Here is a 24,931-nt window from a genome sequence, read left to right on the forward strand (position 1 = left end):
GGTGGGAGGTCAGGACCACTCCGTAGTTGTTGATAGGATGGTTCAGTTACCTGATGACAGCTGGGAAGAAACTATCCCTGGATCTGGAACCTTAACACATTAATTGTTTAGAATCTTCAAAGGTGGTAAATAGCCAGACGTGGATTAATTTGATACCAAGTTGTTCAATGTGATGAGGGAGTAAATTGCAGAAGTTCTAACATAATGGTGCGGCTGGCTGGAGTTACAGCGCTGTGGGCATCTTTAGCTGCCTGCAAACAGTTCACAGCTCCCATCCTGACTTGTAAAAGTGTCCACTTTACGAGCGGTTGACAGGATGGAACGTTGCCGTAGTCTGGAAACAAGGTGGACTTTGCTTCCACACCATTCCCCACAAACTTTGTAGTTGTTGCAGTGACAATGGAGCTCAAAGGAATCAACTCTGTGGGCTGCTTGTGTAAGCCTGGCTTATACTCTGTGGATAATGTGGGGATATGATCACGTTATGGTGGCTGAAATGAACAGGGTTGACAGGGTAGATGCAGGATGCTGCTGGATGAGAAGAAATATTTAAAACATTGATAACATTTCATGATTTGATGGAGTGACTATTAATTAAAAATGTTGAAGACTGCAATTGATAGATTTTGAAATGCATAGGAATGGCAGGATCAAGTGGCAGAATGGGTAAAAGGCATTGGGAAGTTAGAGCAATCACACACAACATCAGAATTAAAGAATGGTCCTTTAGGATGGAGATGAGAAATTTATTTAGTGAGAAGGTGGTGAATCTGTGGAACCAAGTCAGTGGATATATTTAAGGCAGAGATAGATGGATGCTTGATTAGTACGGGTGTCGGGTTATGGGGAGAAGGCAGGAGAATGGGGTTAGGAGGGAGAGGTAGATCAGCCATGATTGAATGGCGGAGTAGACTCGATGGGCCGAATGGCCCAATTTTGCTCCTATCACTTTTTTATGATCTTCTGAACTGGCACAGCCTCCTAGCAGAGACAGTGCTGGAGGAACTCAGGCGAGTCAGGCAGCATCTGTGGAGGGAATGGACAAGTCATGTTTCAGGTCGGGACCATTCTTCCAGAGATGTGTTGCCCATTCCTCCTCAGATAACAGAGCAGAGACGACAGAAGAAGGGTCTCGACCCGAAACGTCACCCATTGCTTCTCTCCTGAGATGCCGCCTGTCCTGCTGAGTTACTCCAGCATTTAGTGTCTACCCGAGAGACGACCAACGCAGGTCCGCGGTGACAGAGCTCTGATTCCCACTTTGTTGTTCTAAAGCTGCTTCCACAAGTTATTTGCCAGCTTGAGGGAGCAAGATGTAATCGCTTGTATTCTCCAGTCTACTCATACATGTTGACCTTCAAAGAACATGGTCAAAAGCTGTTACTGTTGTGGGCATGGTGCAGTAAAACTTGTGTTTTATTGGAAATGTTTTTATTACCAGCTAGGGATAAATATCTTCACAATCCACAAACCCGTCAACTAACCAGGGCTATGTGTTGCACAAAGTGACAAAGCTAACGTTCTCTTTCCGTTTGCAAATAATTTTGGCAAGTTCTTGACTTGTATTAACATTTGGCCAGTGTTCCCTGTTTAAAACGCAATGGAAAATCTATTTAAATTGTAGGAATGTAATTCCGGTCAGACACCTGTAATAAATGCCTATCAAGGACACTTTCTTCAAAGGCACAGCAGTTGTAACTTTAATTGTGTGGAGCTCCTTACATTTTTCAGTGGAATATCTGTCATTTTTAACCAGAATTGATGTAATTGTTAATCTGTAGAGATTGGGAGAAGATAGTCACAGAGTGCTGGAGTAACTCAGCGGGTCAGGCAGCATCTGTGGAGAACATGGATAGGTGACGTTTCGGGTTTGTAACTTCTTTAGTCTGAATAAGGGACCTGACCCGAAACGTCACCTATCCATGTTCTCCACAGATGCTGCCTGACCCGCTGAGTTACTCCAGCACTCTGTGTCAGTGACATAAACCAGCATCTGCTGTTCTTTGTTTCTACGTTTTGTAGAAGGGGAGAGAAAGAATAAATGCTCCTTTCTGTAGATGTTCCTTGCATCCACAACATGTCACTGTCTTCAAAATTCCCATTCCTTTCATTGCCTCTTTCAAGTTGCTACTTTATTATTGCCGGCCGCCATTTGCATCAATCCTGCTAACGTTTTTCACTAGGTGGTTTGTGGATCAAAATACCTGGTGAGACGGGAGTCTGCCCGGGACCACGTTGACCTGCTGGTGTCCTCCCACTACTGGCCTCCCGTCTACACGACGGACATAGCTCCACACGTGGCGTTAAACGCAGATGTCCGCTACCCTGATATCACAGCGCAGATGTGGGAACGCAATCAAGGCTGCTTCTCCAACCCCCTGGACCCACCAAAGGTTTGTACTACCTCCACCCACTACTGCAGCAACCTGACAGCTCATGCACTCTCTATATAACCTTCATGCTCATTCTGAACCAGGAGAAAGCAGATGGGAGGAATTCCTTTAACCAGAGGGTGGTGAATCTGTGGAATACATTGCCACGGAAGGCCGTGGAGGCCAAATCAATGGACATTGTTAAGGCAGCGATTGACAGATTCTTGATCAGTACGGGTGTCAGGGGTTATGGGGAGAAGGCAGGAGAATGGGGTTGAGAGGGAAAGGTAGATCAGCCATGATTGAATAGCAGAGTAGACTTGATGGGCCGAATGGCCTAATTCTGCTCCTGGAACATGAATATAACTGATGTCTTATGGTTCTTAATTCTCACGCATTGTATAATCCTATTTTGGCACACCTTGTCTGTCCTAACCAAATCACTATATTGGGCTGGCTACATTTGCCTGCATTCGGCCAATAGCCCTCTACACCTTCCTATCCATATATCAGTCCTAATGTATTTTAAGAGTTGTAATATATCTGCTTCTATAACTTCCTCTGGCAGTTTGTTCCAGATACAGACTACCCTCTGAGTAAAAAAGTTGCCACTGAGGTCTCTCTTAAATCTCTCCCTTCTCACCTTAAGCCTACTCCTTCTAGTTTTAGAATCCTCTACCCTGGGGAAAAGACAGTGAGCGTTCACTTTATCCATGATAATATGATAACTTTTAATCTGCCATTTGAGAGCGAGGAGGTAAAATCGGAAGTGTCAGTATTGCAGTTGAACAAAGGGGACTGTGGAGGCATGAGGAAGGAGCTGGCCAAAGTTGACTGGAGAGGGACTGGAGATGGTGGAACAGTAATGGCAGGTCTATTTGAGAATAATCCAGAAAATGCAGGATCATTTCATTCCTAAGAGGATGAAAGATTCCAAGGGGAGTAAGGGGCAACCGTGGCAGACAAGGGATGTCAGAGAGAAGATGTATAACATAGCAAAGATGAGTGGGAAGCCAGAGGATTGGGGAACTTTTAAAGAGCAACAGAAGGTAACTAAAAAGGCAATACGGTGAGAAATGATGAAGTACGAAGGTAAGATGGCCAAGGAGGATAGTAAGGCGTGAAGAAAGCGAATGGCATGTTGGCCTTCATAACAAGAGGAGTTGAGCACAGGAGCAAAGAGGTCCTTCTGCAGTTGTACAGGGCCCTAGTGAGACCACACCTGGAGTATTGTGTGCAGTTTTGGTCCCCTAATTTGAGGAAGGACATTCTTGCTATTGAGGGAATGCAGCGTAGGTTCACAAGGTTAATTCCCGGGATGGCGGGACTGTCATATGCTGAGAGAATGGAGCGACTGTGCTTGTATTCACTGGAATTTAGAAGGATGAGAGGATATCTTGTAGAAACAGAAAAATTATTAAGGGATTGGACACGCTAAATGTAGGAAATATGTTCCCGATGTTGGCGGAGTCCAGAACCAGGGGCCACAGTTTAGGAATAAGTGGTAGGCCATTTAGAACTGAGATGAGGAAAATCTTTTTCACACAGAGTTGTGAATTTGTGGAATTCTCAGCCTCAGAAGGCAGTGGAGGCCGATTCACTGGATGCATTCAAAAGAGAATTAGATAGAGTTCTTAGGGCTAGCGGAATCAAGGGATATGGGGAGAAGGTAGGAACGGGGTACTGATTGTGGATGATCAGTCATGATCATATTGAATGGCGGTGCTGGTGTGAAGGGCCGAATGGCCTACTCCTGCACCTATTGTCTATTGTATATGCCCCTCGTGATCTTGTGCACCTCAATAAGGTCACGGTAAGTTTTGCTATTGGACAATGGGCACTAAATAGGGACTGTCTCCCTCGGATGGTCACGTCGCACAGTTTATTTTTATTTTTTAATTTATTGTTTACATCGGTTGGAAGCTGCATACTACATCTGTGGTGTGGAGAAAATAACCTGCTCCTCAACACCTTAAAGACAAAGGAAATAATAATAGACTTCAGAAAGAATAAAACGGACATGGTACCATTAATTATCAGAGGGGACTGTGTGGAGAGGGTGGCGGATTTCCGCTTCCTGGGAATCCATATTGAGGAGGACCTGACGTGGAGCGTGAACACCTCTGCGCTGCTGAAAAAGGTCCAGCAGAGACTGCACTTCCTGAGGGTGCTCAGGAAGAATAACATCACTCAGAGACTGCTGCTGTCCTTTTATCGGTGCTCCATTGAGAGCATCCTAACATACTGTGTATGCGTATGGTACACCAGCTGCACAGCGGCTCAGAGGAAAGCGCTCCAGAGGGCCATTGACAACGCCCAGAGGATTGTCGGCTGCCCTCTCCTTACCTTGGAGGATTTACACAGTTCCCGCTGCATCAAAAAATCCCAGAGTATTATAAAGGACATTTCCCACCCCGGACACTCCCTGTTTGAACTGTTACCGTCAGGCAGACGGTACAGATCTACAAGGACAAGGACAAACAGACTTAAAAACAGTTTTTACCCCACTGCTATAAAGGCACTAAATGTAGCCGCCAAGGAACGCAGGGGTGATACATACTAAGAGACTGTGAAATCGACAGAAGGATGTAGGGCTGGGTGTTTATGCGTGCTATTTTCATGATATTTATTTTAGTTATTTATCTTTTTTTAAATATTTTACCTTGTATGTATCGTTAGCTTTTAGAAATGTTTGAATGGTGCACTGACTGGCTGACATTTTACAATTTCGTTGTACATGGTTCATGTTACAATGACAATAAAGAAACTTTTCTATTCTATCTCGTTGCACTGATGTGCAATGACAATAAAATATATTATTATTATTATTATTATTAAATAATCTGGTTAGGATTAGCTGATGAATATAAACATGTGTCTAAAATGGACTTCTTCTTGCAGCATGTTTCCTGCCCTGAGCTTCTCGATCAACAGTACACCATGGACATAACTGTGTCAGAAGGCAGCATTCAGCACCCTATCACCAAGTCGAGCGTGCGTAGACTAGTGTGCCACGATGCTGACCAGAGCACAGAGGGGGATGTGATGCCAAGGCACCACTCCATCGCCCTGTGTGATGAACTGCACCCATATCGTGACATCCTGACAACTATGGCCGGCAGTAAAGTGGAGAATGTGCGGCAACAAGCTATTATTTTTGAAAATGCAACTTACTACTATTTATACAATCGCTTAGTGGACTTCCTGACGAGCAGAGACATTGTCAACCAGCAGATCAGTGAAGTCTTGCAGAGCTGCCAGCCCGGAGAGGTGGTGATTCGAGATAGTTTGTACAGACTGGGGATAGCCCACCTGAATACGGAGAGTGAGACAGAGGAGCTGGCATGACCACTGCGTGACTGGACCCATAATCACTTGTCAAGTAATGTATTTATTCAGTACTCTATTTAATTAAAATATTATGTGTTTGCGATTTCCTATCCTATTTTTTAAACATTTGGGCCGTGGCAAAGGTTAGCCTCATCCTGAAGTAATACTACCGTAAAGGAAGCAATCTCGACTAAGTTTACTACGTTGATATCATCCGGTAAGTATTACCACCGGTGAGTGATGGTGTTACTCGTCAGGTTAGTATGACGGCCAGTAAACTTATCGTTTTGGATTCCAACAGCAAGCAGGTGATGCCTAGCCCATTGCAGGATGCATCTTGTCCTCTGCTCCATCAGTACATTCCACACAGCACCTCGTGTGACATCACCAACGTGTCCTTCTTCCACAGCAGTCGTGGCACCGTTTCAAAAGTGCTTCTTTGCCTGGGGACTGTTGTGCCTTAGGACAGTTTATTTGTGTCATTCTGCTCCTAAAGACCAGCACTTATCCTTGAAATCAAATTTTTAACAAGATTGGAGGAAGACAGAAATGCTGAAAAGTTGCCGATTAAAAAATGAAATTGTAAAGAGATAATCGTGGCCATGTAATGTGCGGTGGGAAAGCTGGGCTAGTGATCTCACCACATTCTGCTGCCTTCAGAGACTTCAATAAGCCAATAAATATTTAACCTCGATCAATGTTTCAGCTTAAACAGCCTCAGATATTGCCATTACTACAGCAGAACTGGGCATGTCTGCATGTCCCAACTCACCGGGAGCCTGTGAATAATTTAAATCAGCTGTCTTGTGCCAGCTGAAATTAGATATTAAAACCAAGCAGGTCACTCGAGCAATGGAAGCAGCCATTGTACACGTTCTCACCCAACAAACAGCCAGCAATGGTAGATTAAAATGCTGGAGAAACTCAGCGGGTGAGGCAGCATCAATGGAGAAAAAGAATAGGTGAAGGTCTCGACCCGTAACGTCACCTATTTCCTTCGCTCCATAGATGCTGCCTCACCCGCTGAGTTTCTCCAGCATTTTTGTCTACCTTTGATTTTTCCAGCATCTGCAGTTCCTTCTTAAACACTAACAAGATTGGGTTGCTTGTCCACTCGGTGAATTGAGAAGATTCCATGGGGTGGAGCCTACTGTCGATAGTCCAGGTCTCAGCACCACAGAAGACTAGGACTACTCTGTAGACCATGGCTTTTAGCCCAGCTCTGTGGTCTCCATCTGCCAACACTTTTCCTCAGCCAACCAAAGTTTCTCACGTTGGGGCATTCCCTCTCTCTCTCTATCCCTCCCCCATCAAAGTCGCAACAACTTCTCATTTCCACACAACAAACAGCCAATAATGACCAGTTTCCTTTATCATCGTTACCTTTTTCATTCATTATTCTTCATCTCTACATCATAGTCTATATCTCTCGTTTCCCTTATCCCTAACTAGTCTAAAGAAGGGTCTCGACCCAGAAACGTCACCCATTCCAACTCTCCAGAGATGCTGCCTGCCCCATTCCTTCTCTCCAGAGATGCTGAGTTACTCCAGCATTTTGTGTCTAACTTCGGAGGTAGCGGGGAGTTTCTTTATGAAGACTTGACTCGAGGTAGGGGAGGTGCCCCCTTTTGTAGTAATAATGACCAGACTCAGCAGGAAGGGGACTACGTTGGCTGGAGCTCCTACAGCTCGGGTTCATCTTGTCAAACGTGAATTAACTCGAGTCTAACCATTTCATTTAACCAATTTTTAAAGATATACAAGATGGAAACAGGCCTTTCAGCCCACCGAGTCTATGCTATCCATCGATCACCCATTCACACCAGTTCTTTGTTCACTCACTTTCTCATCCACTCCCTACACACTAGGGCCGATTAACCTGCAACCCCGCACGTATTTGGGATGTGGGAGGAAACCGGAGCACCTGCAGGAAACCCAAGCGGTCACAGGGAGAACCTGCAAACTCCATAGAGACAGCACCCATAGTCAGGACCGATCTGTGGTGCTGTGAGGCAGTAACTCTCCCAGAGAACCCCCTGTGCCACCCCTACCCCTCACATTAAAAAAACCCATTTCTCCTTGCTGGTCGGGAATGTAAGTTTATTCATAAGTTAACAATTGTAACTAGGTTTAAATGTACTTCCCTGCTTGTCACCGATGGCCACTGCTGGACACATACAAACACATTTACAAATATAATATTTTTATTAAAAAAAACATTCCATGGTTAAAAAACATACAAAACATCCAATATTAAAACACAGAATTAAATTTAGCCAGCAATAAATATACAATTAATTTGTCTTTTATAAAGTAAATTTGTTTAATAGATTTGTTCACAGGTTCTGTATAGATATTTATCCATTGTATACCCAGAAACGTGGAGGGATTGTCGTTCCCTGTTTCTATTGGAATGATGCTGCTAAAGCCCCTGTCCCACTGTACGAGGTAATTCAAGAGTTCTCCCGAGTTTTCCCCTGATTAGAACTCGGAGAATGTCCGTAGCGGGTCTGTCGTGGATGACTCGTAGCGGCTCGTACGAGTAAAAAGTAACAATTTTTTTCAGCACTAGTATTTTTTTACTCGTGGACATTTTTCACAGTGTTGAAAAAACATCACGAGTTTACCGGATTTCCCCGAGTACCTACCGTTACTCGTACGAGCCGCTACGGGACATCCACGAACTCCTACGGACCCGCTATGAACATTCTCCGAGTTCGAATCGGGAAAACTCGGGAGAACTCTTGAATGACCTCGTACAGTGGGACAGGCCCTTAATAGTTTGTCATTGCTTCTAGTGTGTTTGTAATGAACACAAGTGCAGGCTGTGATATTAACTCTCCTGATCTTTTGGCTGAGAATATGGAATGGATTTGTACACACAAAAAGCTGGAGTAACTCAGTGGGTCATTTCACTGGATGTTTTCAAGAGAGAGTTAGATTTAGCTCTTGGGGCTAACGGAAACAAGGGATGTGGGGGAAAGCAGGAACGGGGTACTGATTTCGATTTTGGATGATCATATTGAATGGTGGTGCTGGCTGGACGGGCCGAATGGCCTACTCCGGCACCTATTTTTCTATGTTTCTATCTCTGGAGAAAAGGAATAGATGACGTTTTGGGTCGAGACACTTCTTCAGAAGAAGTCTGAAGAAGAGACGACCTGAAATGGCACCTATTCCTTTTCTCCAAAGATGTTGCCTGACCCACTGAGATACTCCAGCACTATGGGTCTATCTTGGGTGTAAACCAGCATCTGCAGTTCCTTCCTGCACATATGGATTGGGTTGTTGCAACAGAGGTCATTTCCATTGTTGGCCACAGTCTGGAGCTAACTGTTGCTACTCTTTCTCGCCGGGCAGCGGCAGATCAGGTAAGGAGTGGTATATAGCACTGGCTGTGAACTGCCTCTAACAAAGGTTTAAAACAACCTCTCTCCTTGCCAACCTGTTCGATTATAAATAATTCTGCTGGAACAGCTTGTTTTCGTATGTATGTATGCCTTGACCAGTGAATCATTATCTTATTTTAAGAATAAGGGGTAAGCCATTTGGAGACGAGGAAACACCTTTTCTCACAGAGTGGTGAGTCTGTGGAATTCTCTGCCTCAGAGGGCGGTGGAGGCCGGTTCTCTGGATACTTTCAAGAGAGAGCTAGATAGAGCTCTTGAAGATATTGGAGTCAGGGGATATGGAGAGAAGGCAGGAACGGGGTACTGATTGGGGATGATCAGCCATGATCACATTGAATGGCGGTGCTGGCTCGAAGGGACGGATGGCCTACTCCTGCACCTATTGTCTATTGTTCATTTGGAAGCCTTCAGGTGAGTTTGATACGGGATTGAAACTCTACATTGAATCGACAAGAACAGAGGCTAGTCTTTATCCTTTAACGAGTTCCCTGCAAGAGCAACGCTGGAGGGCCAAGGCTTAACACGGTGCAGATCTGAAGCTGAACCATGGCCATTCTGATGGGTGAGATGCAGCTTCTCACACTGAACTCATGAAACAAAACGCCTCCACTTTTCAAAAGCTTTGTATTTTAAGGATTTTAGCCGTGGCTGCATGTAGCGAGTACGAGGTGCAGATTTCATTCAGCTCAGTTCCCACATTGAATGGGATAAGATTCCCTTCCCATTACTCTCCCACTCTCACAAATACAAGTATTGTTATTTACAACCCTCTCTCTGGAGAGCTGACTTTAGTTTTTAGTTTTAGAGATACAGCGGGGAAACAGGCCCTTCGGCCCACCTAGTCCAGCGACCCCCTTACACTAACATTATCTTTCACACACTAGGGACAATTTTACACTTATACCAAGTATACAGACCCAAGCCAATTAACCTATAAAACCCATTGGTCTTTGGAGTGTGGGAGGAAACCGAAGATCTCGGAGAAAACCCACGCTATCACAGGGCGAACGTGCAAACTCCGTAGAGAAAGGAAGCAACTCTACCGCTGCGCCTTCCATCAGCCTATATCTAAAGTCTGTTAAACAGCTAAATTAACACCAACTTTGTAATATAATTGTGTTAGAAATATCTATATGATGTGGAGCCTCTGAAGAAGGGTCTCGAACCGAAACGTCACCCATTCCTTCTCTCCAGAGAAGACTGTGGCCCCTGGTTCTGGACTCACCCACTCATCCTCCTGTGCTCCAAGGAATACGTTGCTAACATGCCCAACCTCTCCCTGTAGCTCAGGCCCTCGGCTTCTGGCAATGTCTCTTCGTAAATCTTACTTTAAACTGCAAAACTACCCCGAGACACCCTGAGCAGGAGTTTGTTGTTCAGCTCCCAGTGCATGATGTCCCTCTCTCCCTGTTACCCCTTGATACCTTTTTGTGTCAAAATCTATCTCTTCGGATATTTTCAAGAAATTGGCCTCCACTGCCTTGTGTGGCACAGAATGTCATAACTGTAGCTGGCATTCCAGGTTAAGAAATTTCCCCTCTCAGTCCTAAATGTTCCCCACAGGCAGGAAACATCGTTCCCATGTAAAATCATTGGTGTTTTATAGATTTACTGGATGTTCCTCGAGGCTTTGTCTTTCCAGATCACCTGAGATTAATTTCCGGCATTGTGATTCTTGTAGCAGGGACGAGGGCCAGAAGCTTTGCTGAGTGGAGTTACCAATCGCTGTGTGCTGGGCAGCCTCCTGCCGCTGGCTTCATGGACACTGAGAGAGGGAATCTGACACCGCAAGGCCAACACGTTTAACACCTGCTAACCTTCAAGGGATTTAAATGTTATCTTAAATATTTACAGAACCACAAGTATTTAAAGTGAAGCCGACAGAACAACCAGTGAACTTAATTTACTTCCATAAAAAAGCATCATATATTAGAAAGGTTGATCATCCACGCCAAGAAAGTGGTTGTTATAATTAGGGAATCCTTTTCATTTGCAGAATGCACCCTTCCACGCACTGTACTGGTTAGATATGGCTTTTAATTAGTCTTTAGCTTGTTTATAATGAGACTAGACTAAGTGGGACCCGTTGGGTCCCAGTCACATGGGAGGCCTTGTCCCCCAACGCAACCCGTTCCCCCACGCAATATTCCACTACTCACTCGATCCTCCAACGCAATATTCCACCACTCACCCATAGCCCATAACTGTCCAGGCGCGGCTCATTTCCCCTCATCCTCCAGCACTCCCCCTCCTCTTCATGTGTGGGAGAGGAGGAGGGGAGTTAAATGGGGTGGGGGGTGGGGAGTGGGAGGGGGGGAGTGTGTGGTGGAGGTGGCTGTGTGCGGGGGAGTGGGGGGCGGGGCTGCTGCTGGGGGCAGGGCTGCTGCTGGGGGTGGGGCTGCTGCTGGGGGAGGGCCTGCTGCTGGGGATGGGGCTGCTGCTGGGGGCAGGGCTGCTGCTGGGGGTGGGGCTGCTGCTGGGGGAGGGCCTGCTGCTGGGGGCGGGGCTGCTGCTGGGGGCGGGGCTACAATTTGGGGCAGGGCTGCTGCTGGGGGCGGGGCTGCAGCTGGGGGGGAGGGGCTGCTTCGGTTCCCTCCGAAAGTCCGGTTAGAAACCTCCGTCGGCCATCGTCAGCTCCAGTGAAGGCGCGATGGCGCAGGAAGGGGCGGACCGTCCCGGGGAGTGACGGGAAGGGACTAATACACACGGCGCTGACTGGCAGGAGAAGAGATCGATCTGCGCATGTGCGGTGTTTAAGATTTTTAACCCTCGCTTAATTTGACGACATTCAACTGATTGGAACGAAACTTGGCGCACTTGCAGCATAGGAGAACGGTGAGTGAACCGGCGAAAAATCGTAGTGCTATCGTGAACCGTTTTTGCACAAATAGAAAGACTGCCAAACCGGTGAGATAACAAGATCAGAGGTTTAGTTGTGTATAGATATGGTACATGGCTGTAAGCAAATGCATTAAGGGCTCAGGCCATTGTTTGGTTAAGTGTCATCTGTTGAACGAGTAAACTGAGCTACACCAGCGGGCTTGGTTCTATCGCTCGAGGGATTGTAGCATTTTATAGATTCTGTACATTGACCATTTAAGTGCATCTCCCATTCCCACTCTAGAAGTCTGAAGAAGGGTCTCGACCCGAAACGTCACCCATTCCTTCTCTCCAGAGATGCTGCCTGTCCCGCTGAGTTACTCCAACACTCTGTGTCTGTCCCACTCTAGAAGTACTTGATAGCTGGAGCCAAATATAGTTGATGCCTCTCATGCTGAGTGGGATAACTTGCCCAGCTCATGATTGTCCCGTTTGTTCCTCAGTCTCCTCCACCTTTACTTGTTCCATCAATAGACAATAGGAGCAGGAGTAGGTCATTCGGCCCTTCGAGCCAGCACCGCATCCACAAGTACACACAAGCTCTTTGTGGAAAAACCCATCACTCCTCCCGTCCACAACAGTTAACTTACATTGCAATTTATATATTTTAGATTATAAAAATATTTTGTGAAAAACAAGGCTGCAATTTTTCTTTTGGTTTTCAACTGACAAAGTCATATTGCTTAAGCTATTTTGCTCATCCATAGTGGCATAAAATCAGTTTAAGATGTACAAACAATGATCTATTCTGAAACGTCTGGATTCATTTCCAGCAGTATCTCCTGGTGTCAATAAAAGCATTGCTTTGGATAAAGTAATGCAGTTCCTGCCAAGACCCGGCCATCACCAAACGTCCATGATTCATTCTGATTGTGCAGTGAAGTTAATGATTTAGTACAAACTATAATATGTATCCTGCCGTGATTATGACGCTGGTAATCACACCCACTCATTCTGTGCGTTCCAAGAATGAGCCAAACCTGTTCAGACAATGAGGACCGGCGCCCATCTCTTCACGCGGTCTCATTGGCACGCCTGAGTGCTCCACATACCCACTAGATTGTGTAGAATCCAAAATGAAAAGTACTTTGTAAGTGCTGCAGGCTGGAGAAGGTGAATGCCTTCACGGACAAAGCAAGGCAGAAAGCAGAGTGTGTGTCAGTCTTCAGTCTGGTATTCCTTCATGTACAGGGGCAGGCAGCTGCAGACAAAGTGGCTGAAGTAAAGACCTGGCTGGCACTGCCTCACCTGGCTGCGACAAGGTAACCTGTAGCACCTGTGTTCATCAAAGGAAAAAGATCATTAACTTCTACAACACTTTACACCATCTCATTAACTTTTATAGAACAAACCAAGTTAGAACTGCACACGGGAAAGTGACTAGTATGGGTGAAAGGGCAAAACAGTTCCGTTTTTCCTTGCCCCCCCTCCCCTCCCCATCAATCCAGTCCAGTACATTATTATCATCACATGTACCGAGGTGCAGTGAAAAGTTCTTTGTTGCACGCTCTCCAGTTGATTAGAAGACAGGGAGGGAGATTGCAACCTCCACGTGGTCCGCCCTGTTTCGACTAATGCAATCAACCCGACATGCACAAACAAATAGATGAAATAGAACAAGTTGTCCTACAATGTTAGGCTGTGCTCGCCACACACACACGAAGAAGAAGACTATGCATGACTACAATGCAGCCTCCCACTGTGTACAGATACTGGATAAAGGGAATAACACTTAGTGCAAAATAAAGTTCAATATTGACTATGTGCTGGACAGATGTGTCTACAACATGTAGATTGGCGATTAGTGCGGGTGTCAGGGGTTACGGGGAGAAGGCAGGAGAATGGGGTTAAGAGGGAAAGGTAGATCGGCCATGATTGAATGATAGAGTAGACTCGATGGGCCGAATGGTTTACTCCTGCTCCAATGACTTATTTAGAATTAATTGCTTGACGGGGAAGGACTGGATGAAAGTTACAAAGATAAGTGGGTGGGAAAGGTTTAGAGGGATGTGGGACAAACATGGGCAAATGGGATGAGTTTAATGGGGCATCTGGGTCAGCATGGACAGGTTGGGCCGAAGGGCCTGGTTCTATGCTCTGTGACTCTTCATTCCCTCTGCAGACACACCTGAATCCTATTCCATAAATGTCCGTCAGTATAAATGTTTAAGAAAGAAATGCAGATGCTGGAAAAATCGAAGGGAGACAAAAATACTGGAGAAACTCAGCGGGTGAGGCAGCATCTATGGAGCGAAGGAATAGGTGACGTTTCGGGCCGAGACCCTTCTTCAGTCTGAAGAAGAAACGTCACCTATTCCTTTGCTCCATCGATGCTGCCTCACCCGCTGAGTTTCTCCAGCATTTTTGTCTACCTTCTGTAAGTATAAATCTGTGTTTTGGTTTGGACACGTCCACAGAGAGCGCTCCAGGTAAGAGATGATCAGATGATCTTTGGTCACCTGCAGGTGTATGGGTCAAACTTCTTGCCTCTTCGGAAGCACGACTCTGGCGACTCTGAGCATTCACAGGTACAGGTGTTGGTGTTGAGAGGCAGGTGCCTGGGGCAGCTCTTCCTGCACACACACTGGCACGCATCATCGTCCCACTCCTCCTGCTCCTCCTCCCGACACAAGCCGCGGTGTTGCCTGTTGACGCAGACGCATCTACACGTGTTCTCGTCAAACTCCTTGCTGTGGTGACAGCTGGAGGGCCAGTTGGTACACACACAGTTGCAGGAGTCTTCATCAAACACCATGTAGGGGCCACAGAAGTCATCGAACTCACCCTCAGTCACATCTGCAAGAGACAGCGGCAACACTCAATGCATCACGATCCAACACCTTTAGTTTTCTCTCCCCCCCCTCCCATCAGTCCCGTCCAGTTTAATATTATTACGTGGGCTGGGGTTCAGTGAAAAGCTTTCTTGTTGCGTGCTATCAAGTCAAGGAGGCGACTCGATGGCCACAATCAAGCTGTCCATAGCGTACAGATACAGGATTAAGGTCCAGATTGCAAGATAAACTCTGATAATGACTGGTGGACAGGAGGTGCATCTACCTGTAGATTGGCAAGGAGCTGATCAAGGTGGTCTTGGTGCTCCACCAACCACACGCCTAATGTAATGTCACCCAGCCTGAAGTTTATTGTCACATGTACCGGGGTACAGTCAACCAATCTTCCTGGCTTTCAGCAAACGAAAAAGGAATCAACATTAGTCCCTTGTTAAGTCTGAAGAAGGGTCCCGACTTGAAACATCGCACAATTATGCCAAGCCAATTTACCTGCAAACCTGTACCTCGTTAGGGGTTTAGCATAGATAGGCCCACACTACTAGGCCCACATCGCACTTTGAGGAAAACGAAGATCTCGGAGAAAACCCACGCAGGTCACGGGGAGAACGTGCAAACTCCGTACAGACAGCGCCCGTAGTCGGGACTGTGCGCTGTAAGGCAGCAACTCTACTGCTGCACCCGGTTAAATATATACGGTTAAACAAACACATGTAGTAACCTGGTTCTGCCGTGCTGGTGGGGGGAGTAGAGACCTCATGCACACTGACACATCTGCAGTGATGGGGGTCCCAGCGGTGCCCGTGCGGACACGTCTCGTTCCCCATAACGCAACTGCAAAGGAGAAACGTGGAAGTTAGCGGCAAGATTCGTCGCCCGCCTGGTTCCAATTTCACCTTCAACTGGAGGAAGCGAATTGTTTACTGAAAATGAAGAGATGTCATTCCTGCCCTTGGGATGGTCTCTGATGTGGGAGTAAACTCAACGGCCTCTCCTCAATCTCCAGAGGTCAGTTGTGGAAAGTTGCCAAGTTTGCCCGTGAAACCAGGTAGGCACTTTGCAACATGGATACAAGGTGCTGGAGTAACACAGCCAGACTCTGAGACAAAGGGCCCAATCCAAAACATCATGTTCTCCAAAGATGCTACCTGACTAGGTGATAACGTTACTCCAGAACTTTGGGACGTTTTTTCTTTGGAGCGTAGGAGACTGAGTGGTGACCTTACTGAGGTGTACAAGATCATGAGGGGCACGGATAATGTGAACGCTCACTGCCTTTATCCCAGGGTAGAGGATTCTAAAACTACCCAGACTTAATCAGGACAGGAATAGATCGGGCAGACGCACAGAGTCTCTTGCCCAGAGTAGGGGAATCGAGGACCAGAGGACACGGGTTTAAGGTGAAGGGGAAAAGATTTAATAGGAATCTAAAGGAATCTAAATAAGATTTAAAAAGGTTAACTTTTTCACACAAAGGGTGGTGGGTGCATGGAACAAGCTGCCAGAGGAGGTAGTTTGAGGCTGGGACTATCCCAACGTTTAATAAACAGTGATATATATAATAATATATAAATAATTGAAGACACATTGAGACAGGTACATGGATAGGACAGGTTTGGAGGGATATGGACCAAGTGCAGGCAGGTGGGACTAGTGTAGATGAGCCATGTTGGCCAGTGTGGGCAAGTTGGGCCAAAGGGCCTGTTTCCACACTGTATCACTATGGCTCTAAATCGTTCTCCCGTTTCTCAGTGGTAGAATTTTATATCAAACAGTGACCAGCAATTGCAGATGGAGTCCCTGCTTAATCTTAGTCTCCAAGGCTGTTTCGTGAAAATATCTTTTGCAATAACGACTTCCCTCTTTTATCAATTTCACTTCATGTTGTGAATAAAACATAGATATTTTCCCCAATTGAGTTCATGAAAGACTCATGATTTAGTGTGCATCTCTTGGTGGCATGAGTTTATTCTTTAGACTCACGCACACTGATGGTGGATGTATAGAGAAGGCCCCGGGCCACAGGTGTTGGGTGAGATACTATCACCAGGGTCATGGTCCTCACACCAACGTGAGTCCGGTCTCCAAGAGTAGAATGAGGCCATTCACCCCATCAAGTCTACTCCGCCATTCAATCATGGCTGATCTACAGAATCTCTTCCTCTCAACTGACCAGCACCTTATACAGCCTCAGCCGTACATGATTCTCTTTTTCACGCAGAGTGTGGTGAGTCTGTGGAATTCTCTGCCTCAGAGGGCGGTGGAGGCCGGTTCTCTGCATCCTTTGAAGAGAGAGCTAGATAGGGCTCTTAAAAATAGCAGAGTCAGGGGTCAGTTAGGAAAAGGGGAGATGCAACGAGACCTGGGTGTCATGGTACACCAGTCATTGAAAGTAGGCATGCAGGTGCAGCAGGCAGTGAAGAAAGCGAATGGTATGTTAGCATTCATAGCAAAAGGATTTGAGTATAGGAGCAGGGAGGTTCTACTGCAGTTGTACAGGGTCTTGGTGAGACCACACCTGGAGTATTCCGTACAGTTTTGGTCTCCTAATCTGAGGAAAGACATTCTTGCCATAGTGGGAGTACAGAGAAGGTTCACCAGACTGATTCCTGGGATGTCAGGACTTTCATATGAAGAAAGACTGGATAGACTCGGCTTGTACTTGCTAGAATTTAGAAGATTGAGGGGGGGATCTTATAGAAACTTACAAAATTCTTAAGGTTAAGGGGAAATCCTTAGGACCAAGATGAGAAAAACGTTTTTCACACAGAGAGTGGTGAATCTGTGGAATTCTCTGCCACAGAAGGTGGTTGAGGCCAGTTCATTGGCTATATTTAAGAGGGAGTTAGATGTGGCCCTTGTGGCTAAAGGGATCAGGGGGTATGGAGAGAAGGCAGGTACAGGATACTGAGTTGGATGATCAGCCATGAGCACAGTGAATGGCGGTGCAGGCTCGAAGGGCCGAATGGCCTACTCCTGCACCTATTGTCTGTTGTCTACCCTTGTTTTTGTAGTCTAGCTATCTTGAACTAAACCCTAGCGTTGCGTTTGCCTTCCTTACTACCGATTCGACCTGCAGATGAACTTTTTCAGAGTTCTGCACCAGCGTTCCCAAGTCCCTTTATAGCTCCGGTTTGTGTATTCTCTCCCCGTTTAGAAACGTCAGTGCCTTTATTGCCAAGACCAGAATGCTGGAGTCCAGGTGGACCTTACCTGGTTGGGGAGACGTGGAAGGACCTCCTGATGATGGAGTGCGATTGGCTGAAGATGTGCCTGGGGTGGCAGCCGCATGCTGTGTGGTTGATGAAGCTAATGACCACGGGCCTGGACAGGCCAACCTGTGGAATAGTGATCTCCATCAGCTGTAGGAACAAAGGGGACACAAGACTGATGATTCTGGACGTCATTTATAACATGGACTTCAGTGCGAGACACACAGCAACCTCACATACAACAGTAGCGGCACGGTGGTGCAGCGGGTGGAGCTGCTGCTTCACAGCGCCAGAGACCCGGGTTCGATCCCGACTACGGGCGCTGTCTGTATGGAGTTTGTACATTCTCCCCGTGACCTACGTGGGTTTTCTCCGGGTGCTCCGGTTTCCTCCCACTCTCCAAAGGCATGCAGGTTTGTCGGCTAATTGGCTTCGGTAAAAATTGTAAATTGTCCCTAGTGTGTGTAGGATAGTGCTGGTGTGCGGGGATCGCTGGTCGGCACGGACTTGGTGGGCCGAAGGGCCTGTTTCCGTGCTGTATCTCTAAAGTCTAAAGAACATAGAACAGAACAGGCCCTTCGGCCCACAATGTCCATGCTGGACATCATACCAAGTTAAACTAATCTCCTCTGCCAGTGTGTGATCCGTATCCCACCATTCCCTGCATATCCATGTACCTATCTAGCAGCCTCTCAAACACCACGACCATATCTGCCTCCACCACCACCCCTGGCAGCCTGTTCCAGGCACCCACCACCCTCTGTGTAAAAACCCTGCCCCAAATATCTTCTTTAAACATTGCCCCACACATTAAGATCACATGATGCATAATTGAACTGCCAAGTTAACCTGTTTTATTTGTGGGCGACTCTCCCCACTTTAAGGTCATAAGTGATCGGAGTAGAATTAGGCCATTCAGCCCATCAAGTCTACTCTGCCATTCAGTCATGGCTGATCTATCTCTCCCACCTAACCCCATTCTCCTGCCTTCTCCCCATAACCCCTGACACCCGCACTAATCAAGAATCTATCTGTCTCTGCCTTAAATATATCCACTGACTTGTGGCCTCCACAGCCGTCTGTGGCAATGAATTCCACAGATTCACCACCCTCTGGCTAAAGAAATTTCTCATCATCTTCTTCCGAAAAATTCTGAGGCTGTGCCCTCTAGTCCTAGACCAATGGTTCGTTACCTTTTTGGTACCAGTACGTGCATACGTGAACAAAACACTGTATGTGGTATGTACCTTTGTTAGGTTCCTAAACATGGGCTCAACAAATTGATATGTTATTTGTGTCCCCTTCATGACCCCCGGCAAAGCCCCAAACGACCCCATAGGGGGTCACGACCCCCAGGTTAAGAACCACTATCCTAGACTCTCCCACTAGTGGAAACATCCTCTCCACATCCACTCTATCCAGGCCTTTCACTATTCTGTAAGTTTCTATGAGGTCCCCCTTCATCCTTCTAAACTCCAGCGAGTACAGGCCCAGTGCCGACAAACGCTCATCATAGGTTAACCCACTCATTCCTGGGATAATTATTGTAAACCTCCTCTGGACCCTCTCCAGATCCGGCACATCCTTCCTCAGACACGGGGCCCAAAGTTGCTCAAATCTTAGGAGAAAAGGAATAGGTTTGAATGGATCCACCCAGATGTATCTGGTCAAGCTCCTTCAAACGCTCATCATAGGCTAACCGACTCATTCTGGGAATCATTCTCGTTTATATTCTCATTCGTTTATACACCTTTACATGAATGATTCTGGTCATCGAGGGAGGGTGGGGAGGGGGAGGGAGGGAGGGAGAGAGTGGGGGGGAGGGAGGTAGAGAGGGGGAGGAGGGAGAGAGTGGAGGGGAGGGAGGAGGGAGAGGGGGAGGGGGGGAGAGGGGGGGGAGGGGGAGAGGGGGGAGAGGGAGAGGGGGGGAGAGGGAGAGGGGGGGAGAGGGAGAGGGGGGAGAGGGAGAGGGGGGGAGAGAGGAGAGGGGGGGGAGGGAGGGAGAGAGAGGGGAGGGAGGGAGAGAGTGGGGGGGGGGGGGAGAGAGGAGGGAGAGAGGGGGAGGAGGGAGGGAGAGAGGGGAAGGGGAGGGGATTTGGAGTTGAGGTAAGAGGGTGACTTACAGTTTTACTCACGAAGGCTGTGCTGACGTTGATGCACTGGAATCCTTCATTGTTGCAGCAGCCTCCACATCTGTGGACAGACACACACGGAGGTTTGTAGAACTTGTTTGTTGCAGTCCCAAGCTCTCTCCCCAAATCCAAGCACACTTCTCTAGGCTTACACTGAGTCCTTTCCCATTCAAGTTCAATATCTGTCAAATGATGTGTTTGAGTTATTAGTTGGTTTTGAAACATGCATTTTAATAAAGGACACGTACAACATCAGTAAACTCGTGCTGAGCGAAGATCGACCGTGAGGCCGGCCGTTAGTGGGGGAGCTGATTGCTAGACTTTACAAAACACAGCAGGGTAAGAATTCAGGACACAGAGTGCTGGAGTAACTCAGCGGGTCAGGCAGCATCTGTGGAGAACATGGATAGGTGGCGTTTCTGGTTGAGATCAGTCTGATGAAGGGTTCCAACCCGAAACGTCACCTATCAATGTTCTCCAGAGATGCTGCTTGACCCGCTGAGTTACTCCAGCACTCTGTGTTCTTTTATTGGGTGAGAAATCTGTTACTTGGGTTTTTAAATATCCTGTCAAAATCCCTAACCCTGTCAATTACGCTCACAACAGCTTTGATCTGCTTTACGAGGCTATTTTACGCAACTGTTCCCTATATTGCAATCGGAATGACATTTGAAAAGTAAACATCTTTGGTTGTGTGAAGTTCAGAGGGAGACACAAGGAACTGCAGATGCTGGAACCTTTGAGACAAGTACAGAGTGCTGGAGGAACTCAGCGGGTCAGGCAGCATCTGTGGAGAGAGTGGACAGATGACGTATCGGGTCGGGACCCTTCTTCAGACTGGTGGAGTAGGGAGGGAGAAGGGTGGAAGGGAGAGGGGGGGGGGCAGGACAAAGCCTGGTGAGTGATAGGTGGATACAGGAGGTGTGGAGTAAATGACAAAGGTTGGAGGAAAGGTTCGCTCGGACGTATATATTCCCTGCAGTTTGCAACGTTGCCAGTCCACTGTTACATGCTCTGTAACATTCACAGCGTTCACCAGAATGTTACAGCAACAAGTTTATTCCAGACACGAGTTGTTTTAGATAACTGCCTCCATTCACATCTAGTTGTATGTTAAACTCCAGATACCATTTGGCAAAGTCAAGGCGAGCGGCTGTCAGCTGCTTCCTTGCACTCATCTACAATCTCAATATTAGATCATTAAAACTGGGAAGACAAGGTTGCCAGCACAATATATCCTCATGAAGATCAACGATTTAATGACCCAATTTAATTTATAAATATCTGTCTGTCTGTCTCTCTCCCTGTCTCCCTCTGTCTCTCTCCCTCTGTCTCTCTCTCTCTCTCTCTCTCTCTCCCCCCCGGTTTCTGTCTATCACTGTCTCTCTCATAGAAACATAGAAACATAGACAATAGGTGCAGGAGTAGGCCATTCGGCCCTTCGAGCCTGCACCGCCATTCAATATGATCATGGCTGATCATCCAACTCAGTATCCCATACCTGCCTTCTCTCCATACCCCCTGATCCCTTTAGCCACAAAGACCACATCTAACTCCCTCTTAAATATAGCCAATGAACTGGCCTCAACTACCTTCTGTGGCAGAGAATTCCACAGATTCCCCACTCTCTGTGTGAAAATTGTTTTTCTCATCTCGATCCTAAAAGATTTCCCCCTTATCCTTAAACTGTGACCCCTTGTTCTGGACTTCCCCAACATCGGGAACAACCTTCCTGCATCTAGCCTGTCCAACCCCTTAAGAATTTTGTAAGTTTCTATAAGATCCCCCCCTCCATCTTCTAAATTCTAGCGAGTACAAGTCGAGTCTATCCAGTCTTTCTTCATATGAAAGTCCTGACATCCCAGGAATCAGTCTGGTGAACCTTCTCTGTACTCTCTCTATGGCAAGAATGTCTTTCCTCAGATTAGGAGACCAAAACTGTATGCAATATTCCAGGTGTGGTCTCACCAAGACCCTGTACAACTGCAGTAGAACCTCCCTGCTCCTATACTCAAATCCTTTTGCTATGAATGTTAACATACCATTTGCTTTCTTCACTGCCTGCTGCACCTGCATGCCTACGTTTAATGACTGGTGTACCATGACACCCAGGTCTCGCTGCATCTCCCCTTTCCTAATCGGCCACCATTCAGATAATAGTCTACTTTCCTGTTTTGCCACCAAAGTGGATAACCTCACATTTATCCACATTATACTGCATCTGCCATGCATTTGCCCACTCACCCAGCCTATCCAAGTCACCTTGCAGCCTCCTAGCATCCTCCTCACAGCTAACACTGCCCCCCAGCTTCGTGTCATCCGCAAACTTGGAGATGTTGCATTCAATTCCCTAGTCCAAATCATTAATATATATTGTAAATAGCTGGGGTCCCAGCACTGAGCCTTGCGGTACCCCACTAGTCACTGCCTGCCATTGTGAAAAGGACCCGTTTACTCCTACTCTTTGCTTCCTGTTTGCCAGTCAGTTCTCTATCCACATCAATACTGAACCCCCAATACCGTGTGCTTTAAGTTTGTATACTAATCTCTTATGTGGGACCTTGTCGAAAGCCTTCTGAAAGTCCAGATATAACACATCCACTGGTTCTCCCTTATCCACTCTACTAGTTACATCCTCGAAAAATTCTATAAGATTCGTCAGACATGATTTACCTTTCATAAATCCATGCTGACTTTGTCCAATGATTTCACCACTTTCCAAATGTGCTGCTATCCCATCTTTAATAACTGATTCTAGCAGTTTCCCCACTACCGATTTTCCCCACTCTGTTTTCTCTCTCCCTCCCTTTTTAAAAAGTGGGATTACATTAGCTACCCTCCAATCCTCATGAACTACTCCAGAATCTAAAGAGTTTTGAAAAATTATCACTAATGCATCCACTATTTCTGGGGCTACTTCCTTAAGTACTCTGGGATGCAATTTATCTGGCCCTGGAGATTTATCGGCCTTTAATCCATTCAATTTACCTAACACCACATCCCGGCTAACCTGGATTTCACTCAGTTCCTCCATCTCATTTGACCCCCGGTCCCCTGCTATTTCCGGCAGATTATTTATGTCTTCCTTAGTGAAGACAGAACCAAAGTAGTTATTCAATTGGTCTGCCATGTCCTTGTTCCCCATGATCAATTCACCTGTTTCTGACTGCAAGGGACCTACATTTGTTTTAATTAATCTTTTTCTCTTCACATATCTATAAAAACTTTTGCAGTCAGTTTTTATGTTCCCTACCAGTTTTCTTTCATAATCTATTTTCCCTTTCCTAATTAAGCCCTTTGTCCTCCTCTGCTGGACTATGAATTTCTCCCAGTCCTCTGGTAGGCTGCTTTTTCTGGCTAATTTGTACGCTTCATCTTTTGTTTTGATACTATCCCTGATTTCCCTTGTTATCCACGGATGCACTACCTTCCCTGATTTATTCTTTTGCCAAACTGGGATGAACAATTGTTGTAGTTCATCCATGCAGTCTTTAAATGCCTTCCATTGCATATCCACCGTCAACCCTTCAAGAATCAATCGCCAGTCTATCTTGGCCAATTCACGTCTCATACCCTCAAAGTTACCTTTCTTTAAGTTCAGGACCCTTGTTTCTGAATTAACAATGTCACTCTCCATCCTAATGAAGAACTCAACCATATTATGGTCACTCTTGCCCAAGGGGCCACGCACAACAAGACTGCTACCTAACCCTTCCTCATTACTCAATACCCAGTCTAGAATAGCCTGCTCTCTCGTTGGTTCCTCTACATGTTGGTTTAGAAAACTATCCCGCATACATTCCAAGAAATCCTCTTCCTCAGCACCCCTGCCAATTTGATTCACCCAATCTATATGTAGATTGAAGTCATTCATTATAACTGTTTTACCTTTGTTGCACGCATTTCTAATTTCCTGTTTGATGCCATCCCCAACTCCACTACTACTGTTAGGTGGCCTGTACACAACACCCACCAGCGTTTTCTGCCCCTTAGTGTTTCGCAGCTCTACCCATATCGATTCCACATCTTCCAAGCTAAAGTCTTTCCTTTCTATTGCGTTAATCTGCTCTCTAACCAGCAACGCTACCCCATCTCCTTTCCCTTTCTGTCTATCCCTCCTGAATATTGAATATCCCTGGATGTTCAGCTCCCAGCCTTGGTCACCCTGGAGCCATGTCTCCGTGATCCCAACTATATCATATTCATTAATAGCTATCTGCACATTCAACTCATCCACCTTATTACGAATGCTCCTTGCATTGAGACACAAAGCCTTCAGGCTTGTTTTTACAACACTCTTACCCCTTATACAATTATGTTGAAAAGTTGGCCCTTTTTGATTTTTGCCCTGGATTTGTCTGCCTGCCACTTTTACTTTGGACATGGATAGGTGACGTTTCACAGAGTGCTGGTGTAACTCAGCGGGTCAGGCAGCATCTGTGGAGAACATGGATAGGTGACGTTTCACAGAGTGCTGGAGTAACTCAGCGGGTCAGGCAGCATCTGTGGAGAACATGGATAGGTGACGTTTCACAGAGTGCTGGAGTAACTCAGCGGGTGCAGCAGCATCTATGGAGCTAAGGAAATAGGCAACGTTTCGGGTCGAAACCCTTCCGGGTTTCGGCCCGAAACTTGCCTATTTCCAGAAGGGTTTCAGCTCGAAACGTTGCCTATTTCCTTCACTCCATAGATGCTGCTGCACCATAACTCAGTGGGTCAGGCAGCATCTGTGGAGAACATGGATAGGTGACGTTTCACAGAGTGCTGGAGTAACTCAGCGGGTCAGGCAGCATCTGTGGAGAACAT

General features: G+C 46.5%; 2 protein-coding genes across 4 annotated transcripts in view; one reads left to right on the forward strand and one right to left on the reverse strand.

Annotated features, from left to right (window-relative positions):
* Positions 1 to 5,805, forward strand: part of hmgxb3 (HMG-box containing 3) — a 68,536-nt gene extending 62,731 nt beyond the window's left edge. The window contains exons 19-20 of the mRNA XM_033029197.1: positions 2,184 to 2,393; positions 5,274 to 5,805. Coding sequence (XP_032885088.1) covers positions 2,184 to 2,393; positions 5,274 to 5,720 — 657 coding nt within the window. The 3' untranslated portion in view covers positions 5,721 to 5,805. The remainder of the gene's footprint in view (positions 1 to 2,183; positions 2,394 to 5,273) is intronic.
* A 6,220-nt stretch (positions 5,806 to 12,025) lies between these two features.
* The window catches only part of LOC116978215 (vascular endothelial growth factor C-like), a 42,919-nt gene continuing 30,013 nt past the window's right edge, over positions 12,026 to 24,931 (reverse strand). The window contains exons 3-7 of one of the 3 annotated variants that reach the window (XM_033029202.1): positions 20,117 to 20,307; positions 17,995 to 18,119; positions 15,503 to 15,615; positions 14,452 to 14,788; positions 12,026 to 13,268 (exon numbers count right to left, since the gene is read on the reverse strand). In XM_033029202.1, the coding sequence (XP_032885093.1) occupies positions 13,151 to 13,268; positions 14,452 to 14,788; positions 15,503 to 15,615; positions 17,995 to 18,119; positions 20,117 to 20,307 (884 nt within the window). In that variant the 3' untranslated portion in view covers positions 12,026 to 13,150. Of the gene's footprint in view, positions 13,269 to 14,451; positions 14,789 to 15,502; positions 15,616 to 17,994; positions 18,144 to 20,116; positions 20,308 to 24,931 lie in introns of all 3 variants that reach the window. The other 2 variants (XM_033029201.1, XM_033029200.1) reach the window with 2 other exon arrangements.

The sequence above is a fragment of the Amblyraja radiata genome, chromosome 11, assembly GCF_010909765.2.
Source record: "Amblyraja radiata isolate CabotCenter1 chromosome 11, sAmbRad1.1.pri, whole genome shotgun sequence".
NCBI lineage: Eukaryota > Metazoa > Chordata > Chondrichthyes > Rajiformes > Rajidae > Amblyraja > Amblyraja radiata.